This window comes from Asterias rubens, chromosome 20 (assembly GCF_902459465.1).
Source record: "Asterias rubens chromosome 20, eAstRub1.3, whole genome shotgun sequence".
In the NCBI taxonomy this organism is placed as follows: Eukaryota; Metazoa; Echinodermata; class Asteroidea; order Forcipulatida; family Asteriidae; genus Asterias; species Asterias rubens.
The window spans coordinates 980675-987888 of record NC_047081.1 but is presented as its reverse complement, the minus strand read 5'-3'; the positions used below and the strand labels follow the sequence as shown (position 1 = coordinate 987888).

The window sequence follows — 7214 nt, the reverse complement described above, 5'->3', positions numbered from 1 at the left end:
TGTCCGTTACCAAGCTCTACAAAAATGCTGAATGAAGTGGAATAAATAATGAGCTTAACTTTTGATAACATCCCCCCCCCCCCCGATTCATTAGGCCCCCTACCCCTTTAAGCATTTACAAATCTTAACTCGAGGTTGAAAGTCCCACACACCAAAAAGCGTTTTCACTTCACCTGCCAAGCAAGGGAGCTGTTTTGTTGCAATGCCTACTTAACGACCATTATCGGTAATTTAAGGTTTGCAATTTTTTTGCCCTCACTTTTTTCATATCCCGCCATGTGCTGACAACAGACCTTACTCCGTGTTATAAACAATTTACAGTTATGCTTTACTTTAACCCATATTTTAAAACTAGAGTATTCATCTTTTGCTGTACATAACAAATAACTTTTGTTTTTCGTTCCAGGAAAAAGCAACGAAAGAAAAAAAGAAAATGACTTTTTACTCAATATGTACATTTCCTCTGTTAACAGTTGCCATCAAAAACCAAACGCAATCCTCCAAAAACATGATTTATAAAATTCTGAAACTGCTTGTCTACTAAAGGGCATATCAGATAATTCACTCTATGTGTTTGCTTCCAGAAAAAGAAAAAAAAATTAAATTCAAAATAAGTAAAACACTTTCCAATGAAAAAAACAAAATTAAAGAAAGATGTGTCACTACATTTTGGGCGCAAAATTTACCACAACCAGTACGCCACCTGCAAATTGTAGCCAGCCTTTGAATATAAAACCTCTGTAATGTGACCATCTTTATCTCTTCAGAATTACATCAGACCTGATATTTCAAAAAGGCAACAAGGCGGTTGCCTCTGTGCCCCCATGTCATGCCTTGGTGCCCTTGAATTGCGACAGAAGAAATTCACAATTTCCTCATAGGGTGCCCTTTACCAAGGAGAAAAAGTCTTGATGCCCGTGCCCTTTCACAAACAAAGCATACAGGCTCATTACATCCTACACTAACGACAGATAATACGGGTTAAAACAACATTTGGATAAATCCTACTTTTTATTTCTAGTCGCTGTCAAATTTGATGGAGTTGACATTCTGCGAAATCTGCCCCCCGCGGTAGCTGCCTCGCTTCTTTTTAGTTTTCTCGTGGCGGAACGCTTTCCCTCGCACAACCCTGAGATCTTTGTTGGCTCTGTCGCCCCACGATCCGTACGAGCCTCTCTGTTGAAGAATCAAGTGGAAAATTATGTTTAAAAAACAATGACATCAATTTGTACCTTGTAGATTGCAAATGGGTTTTATAAAACGGTATCGTGTTATGGTATTTCTGATCGGCCAAGTGTGGGTTTGAGTCCTGGTCTCGACAATTGTGTCCTCGAGCAAGACCAGGGATGTATGCTTAGTTTTTGAAAGGACAAGGGCACCAAGGCATTTTCTTCTTGGTAAAGGGCACCCTATGATGAAATTGCAAATTTGTACTGGAGCATTTCAAGGGCACCAAGGCAATGACCAGGGGAAACGGAGGCAATCGTCTTCGTTGCCTCTGTGAAGTATACTTTTACCGCATTGCCCTTTGGATGGGACGTTAAGCCGTTAGGTGCTGTGTGTTATGTTATGCACGTAAAAGAACCTAGTTATACTTATTGCTAAGAGAAGGGGTTTTGCCCCAGCATTGGCTGCTGAATGCGCCACAGCTCATGGTAAACAAAACAAGGCGTTACATAAAAATAAGTCTCTTACTTCATAATATTGTCTGGAAATATGGTCAGTGATTCAAGACGCTCGTAGAAGGCTCTTTGTAAAATAGTTGTTATTGTTTAAATTTGTATTACCTTTGCATCAAAGGAGTTATCTTGAAGTCTTGGGTCGATCACATGATCCTCTTCTTTTACCCTCCTGAAGGGGGCGGGCCTGTTCTGCGCGAAAGAAAAAAAATACAAAAATAAATAATAATGAAAAAATGAAGAAAAAAAATGCTTCCAACCAACAATCTGGAATTTTAACGTTAACCCTTCAGACCAGAAAGGCAAAAAGCAGCTTGAAACTTAAACACCCATAGCGGCCGCAAACAGCCACAAGTTTTTACCTACCTGCATTCACGCAAAGAAGTCAAAGTAAAGGTCATGTCTAGGTTTAAAAAAACTGTCCAATGTGTATTCGGCAGAAAGCAGATATAGACACTTGCACAGTAAGCGGAGAATTGTGATTGTAAGTAGAAAATGTTTACTGTAAGCAGAGCCATGAAATTGGGTACAAGAATCTGTGAAGTTGCTACTAAAAGAATAAATATTTGTTTGACTTACTACTCGTGGTACAGTTGCAGGGGTTTGTTTCATCTTTGGTTGAGATGGAGTGACTGGGGAAGGATTCGGGAGAGTCTTGTTGGCCGGTTTACTGTCTTCATCGTCGCTACTGTCATCACTTGAAGATGATGATGATGATGAAGCTGACTTGGACTTCTTCTGTTGATGTAAAACAGGAACACCATTAATATCACAATGTATGAATATCATTTGCATATCTGAAAGTTGACACTTGAACTTTTTAAAATAATTTAGCCCTGGAATTTCATCTTTGCAACAGCATTCCCAGTCACAAATCTTAAAGTCTATGGGAAACTTTTGAAACATTATGTGACAAGTGCGGCCTTATGTCCAACTGGGGACAAAGAGGATTTAAAGTAAGTGAAAAGTGCTTTTGGGGGTTGGTTTAGCTGAGGTAGACTTAGCTTTGGTAGGTTTCTTTGCTTTATCAACTTTGGACTCCGAACTTGAATCTTCTATTAACTCGATGAATCTTTTTTTGCGGCTGTTTTTTTAAGTCTGTGCTGCTTTTACTGATTTAGAGTTTTTTAATTAACTGACCTTTGTTAAAACTTTCTTCATCCCCACTTTCTCTCCGTCGCTGTCGGAGCTTGACTCATCTGAGCTGCTGTCGCTGTCTTTACCATTTGTCTTCGCAATCTTACCATTCAGGCCTTTTGTGGGGGTCTGCGCGGGTGTTATCTTTCTTGTCTTGACTGTTTTCTTTGCCTCCGCTTCACTCTCGGACGAGCTGGAATCGTCAGAGCTTGAGGACTCTGCTTTGGTCTTAGAAGTTTTAGGGGTCTGCTTTTTGGGGGCAGGTTTCTTCTCCGCATCGCTTTCATCGCTTGAGTCATCCGAGCTACTGTCGCTGCTGGAGCTTTCCGCTTTCACTGGTTTCTTGGTTTTGGAGTTTTGAGTAGGTTTAACGGCAGCAGGCTTTTTCTTGGTTTCAGCTTCACTCTCCGAGCTGGAATCTTCTGAGCTGGATGAATCTTTCTTGGCCTTTGCCGATTTTGATTGCAAGGTAGCTTTTGTGACTGTTTTCGCAGGGGGGGCTTTGGTCTTTTTGTCGTCATCGTCAGAACTTGAGCTATCGCTGTCATCTTCGGAACTCGAGCTGGCGTCTTTCTTAGTGGGTTTAGCTGCTGGAACCTTCTTCTGCGTTGTTTTCTTTACAGGCTGTGAGGGTTTCTTAGCATCTTCAGCAGAATCTGATTCCGAACTCGAATCGTCTGAACTTGAATCTTTCTTTGCAGCTTTTTGTTTTGGAGGGAGTGCTTTTGGGGTTGATTTGGCTGGGGTTGGTTTCTTTGTTTTCTCATCCTCTGATTCGGAGCTGGAATCTTCTGAACTTGAATCGTCTGAACTTGATGAGTCTTTCTTCGTGGTTTTTTTCGGAGTGGGTGTTTTTGAAGCTGGTTTAGCTGGGGTCGACTTTGCTGGAGTAGGTTTCTTTACTTTTTCATCTTCAGACTCCGAGCTAGAACTGTCCGAGCTTGAATCTTCTGAGCTTGAATCTTTCTTTGTGGCTTGTTTTGGTTTCGGAGTGGGCGTTTTTGAGGCTGGGGTTGACTTTGCTGGAGTTGGTTTCTTTGCTTTTTCATCTTCAGACTCTGAGCTTGAATCATCTGAGCTTGAATCTTTTTTGGGGGCTTGTTTTGCTTTCGGAGTGGGTGTTTTGGAGGCTGGTTTAGCTGGGGTTGACTTCGCTGGAGTTGGTTTCTTTGCCTTATCGTCTTCAGACTCTGAGCTTGAATCTTCCGAGCTTGAATCTTTCTTTGCGGCTTGTTTTGCTTTCGGAGTGGGTGTTTTGGAGGCTGGTTTAGCTGGGGTTGACTTCGCTGGAGTAGGTTTTTTTGCCTTATCGTCTTCAGACTCCGAGCTTGAATCATCTGAGCTTGAATCTTCAGAGCTTGAATCTTTCTTTGTGGCTTGTTTTGGTTTTTGAACGGATGCTTTGGGGGTTGGTTTAGCTGGGGTAGACTTAGCTGGGGCAGGTTTTTTTGCTTTCTCATCTTCGGAATCTGAGCTAGAATCATCTGAGCTTGAATCGTCCGAGCTTGAATCTTTTTTTGCGGCTTGTTTTTTAGTCTGAGCTTTAGGGGCTGGTTTTGCTACTGGGGTAGATTTAGCTGAGGCAGTTTTTTTTGCTTTCTCATCTTCGGAATCTGAGCTAGAATCATCTGAGCTTGAGTCGTCTGAGCTTGAATCTTTTTTTGCGGCTTGTTTTTTAGTCTGAGCTTTAGGGGCTGGTTTTGCTACTGGGGTAGATTTAGCTGAGGCAGGTTTTTTGGTTTTCTCATCTTCGGAATCTGAGCTAGAATCATCTGAGCTTGAATCGTCCGAGCTTGAATCTTTTTTTGCGGCTTGTTTTTTAGTCTGAGCTTTAGGGGTTGGTTTTGCTACTGGGGTAGATTTAGCTGAGGCAGGTTTTTTGGTTTTCTCATCTTCAGAATCTGAGCTGGAATCATCTGAACTGGAGGACGCCTCTTTCACTTTGGCTGCTGGCTTCATCGTCGCTTTGACAGGCGGTTTCTTTGTGGTTGTGTCTTCTTCATCATCACTAGAGTCTTCAGAGCTTGAAGAGGCATCGGCCGTTTTCTTCGCAGGTACTTTCTTTGCTGGCTGCGGAGTTTTCTTCACTTGTTTTGTTACAACTGGCTTCTTGGATGATTCATCGTCGCTGTCGGAATCTGAACTAGAGTCTGAACTGGAGGACTCCTCTTTACTAATCTGTTTCTTTGCTGGTGTTTTTGGTTTTGCAACCACCGTCGGCTTTTTTGCTGCGACTTCCGCCTCACTCTCTGAACTCGAACCATCAGAACTAGATGAATCGGCTTTGGGTTTACCCTTCACTGGAGTCTTTTGGGGTTTTGGTTTAGGTGTGACTGGCTTCTTAGTTTCCGCTTCACTTTCAGAGTCAGAGTCGGAACTTGAATCAGAATCAGAGCTTGGGGGAGATTTTGCTGGGGGTGTTTTGGCGGGTGTTTTGGCGGGTGTTTTGGGGGCTGGGTTCTTGGCCGTCTTCTCTTCTTCAGAGTCCGAGCTGGAATCGTCCTCAGAGCTAGAGACCTGTTTCTTAAGCTTTTTGGCTGGTGGACCTTTGGGCGACTTTGCTGGTGTTTTAGTGGTCTTGGCCGGTGTGTTTTTCGACGGAGTCTTCTTTGTCGGTGTGACCTTTGTCGGTGTGGTCTTCTGTTTCTTGGTGGCTGATTCCTCTAAGGATTCGCTGGATTTGGCTTTGCGCTTGCCTCCTTTCGTCGGAGAGACCAAGTCATACGTTTTCAGAATTTGCATCAAGTTAGCATCTTCATTTTTCGGTGCATCAATGGGCTGTTGAAAGAGCAAGAAAAAACTCACATTATTTTCAAATGAAAACAATCTAAACAGTAAATGTTTCCAAACCAATCTCCAGTCCATCAAGGAATCGGAAAAGTTTCCGTATGGCGCCACCACTTTTTCATTTTAAGTGATTGACCAATTATTAAAGTTGAGAAAAACATCAACACATTCCAACTAACAAACATGTAAACAACAAACCAAACAAACACACACTTCAACAAACAACAAATAAACAACAAACAAACAACAAACAACAACTACACAACAAAACATTCAAATTCATTTTTCCACAAAAAAAATCAACAACAGTTTTACGGAGATCAAGTTCAAATGACCTGATGACAGTTGCATAAATCTTCATTCAATTTTCCATTGCACATTTTTAATACAATAATTTCAATTCAAATCAAAGACAATGAGTCATGACATGTTAATTGATTACAAAATATGAATTAAATTTAATAATTTGTAAATAGAATTTTTAATACAATTTTTATGTCGTCTGTTTATAAATTATGTTTGTAAATCAATTCAAATCAAAGTTCAATCATTATAAATTGTATAAATCACAAGTATCACAAACAATTCTTACAAGCTGTAAATTACGAACAAAATAACACATGAAATGAGACGTCTTTTCATATGAAGCTACATTGTTGTCATTGATAAAATAGTAGGAATACAAAATAATTTATGATCAGTTTGTCCGGAAACTGGGCAAACCGACGCGTCGCCAAATACTTACCGATCCAGTCTCCTGCTGAAGCGCTTTGGCCGTTTTCTTCAACTTATTCTCCGTCAGAAACCCGTAAATATACGAGAACAACCGACTGGGAACCGTAGTACTCATTCTGAACAGCTGCTTTTCTTTGACTTGATAAGTTGCTCAAAAAAGTTCGTGTAAAAGACCCGAACACACGTGGTTTTCCAAAGATCAAGAAAAGTTAAAGCACAACGTGCGCTTGCGGCATGTGTGGAGTCGATTGTTGAAACGTTGAAACCCGACTAATCACAAATTGCAACGATAAAGAATCGATTTTGGAAACTACTCGAAGCTCCGCCCACAAAATCAACACGTAACCTTTTTCTTCTCAAACCATGGAGCAATATCAATCAATGCCATCACGGAGGAATAAATTAGATGCCATCTATGTAGACTTTTTTTTAGCCTTCTCGAGAAAAACTCTGCTAGGGTTGAAACTTCAGGCCATTGTGATTTTTTTGTACACTTAGGTGATCCTTTTTGTTGGTAAGTTGTTTGCAACAGCTAAGTCTATTTTCTTGAGAGAAAGAAATGATGCCACACTTTTTAAAAGAGTTTGGTTCGGTAATTTTTCTATTCTCGCTGACAAACTTTTCTGTATGTTTGTATTTATTAATTCTGCAAGAATGCAAGAAAATCCCATATTAGCCCAAGCCCAACACCATGCTTTGTTGTTTAATTCGTGTTAAAATTGTGGTTTCAGTCAATATTTTTTCACAAATGAGTTTTTATTTGATGTTCTCAAACGAACTAAACTCCCACCCCATACAGGAACTGAACCCCGCCCGCCCTACGTACGAGAGTTTTCCCTTGCAACAGAGGAAGTAGTATCGACTCTCATATTCGAA

The 7214-nt window shown here is 40.9% G+C and overlaps 1 protein-coding gene across 2 annotated transcripts; it reads right to left on the bottom strand.

Moving 5' to 3' along the window:
* Positions 1-875: 875 nt before the first annotated feature.
* LOC117303970 (nucleolar and coiled-body phosphoprotein 1-like) lies at positions 876-6558 on the bottom strand. Of its 2 annotated transcripts, none has more exons than XM_033788439.1 (5): positions 6349-6558; positions 2820-5594; positions 2259-2417; positions 1788-1871; positions 876-1176 (listed from the first exon to the last, which is right to left on the bottom strand). In XM_033788439.1, the coding sequence occupies exons 1-5, from the start codon at positions 6451-6453 to the stop codon at positions 1018-1020; spliced, it is 3282 nt and encodes a 1093-aa protein (XP_033644330.1). In that variant the 5' UTR covers positions 6454-6558; the 3' UTR covers positions 876-1017. The 2 variants fall into 2 exon arrangements, with proteins under 2 accessions (XP_033644330.1, XP_033644331.1); XM_033788440.1 differs by having other exon boundaries at positions 1093-1176; positions 1788-1866.
* Between the last annotated feature and the right edge of the window lie 656 nt (positions 6559-7214).

Coding starts and splice junctions, on each gene's coding strand:
- LOC117303970 (XM_033788439.1), bottom strand. CDS start 6,453: ATGAGTACTACGGTTCCCAGTCGGTTGTTCTCGTATATTTACGGGTTT. Junction 2,418..2,819: donor TGAAGAAAGTTTTAACAAAG/GTCAGTTAATTA, acceptor TTACATCAACAG/AAGAAGTCCAAGTCAGCTTC. Junction 1,872..2,258: donor CTGCAACTGTACCACGAGTA/GTAAGTCAAACA, acceptor TCTTTCGCGCAG/AACAGGCCCGCCCCCTTCAG.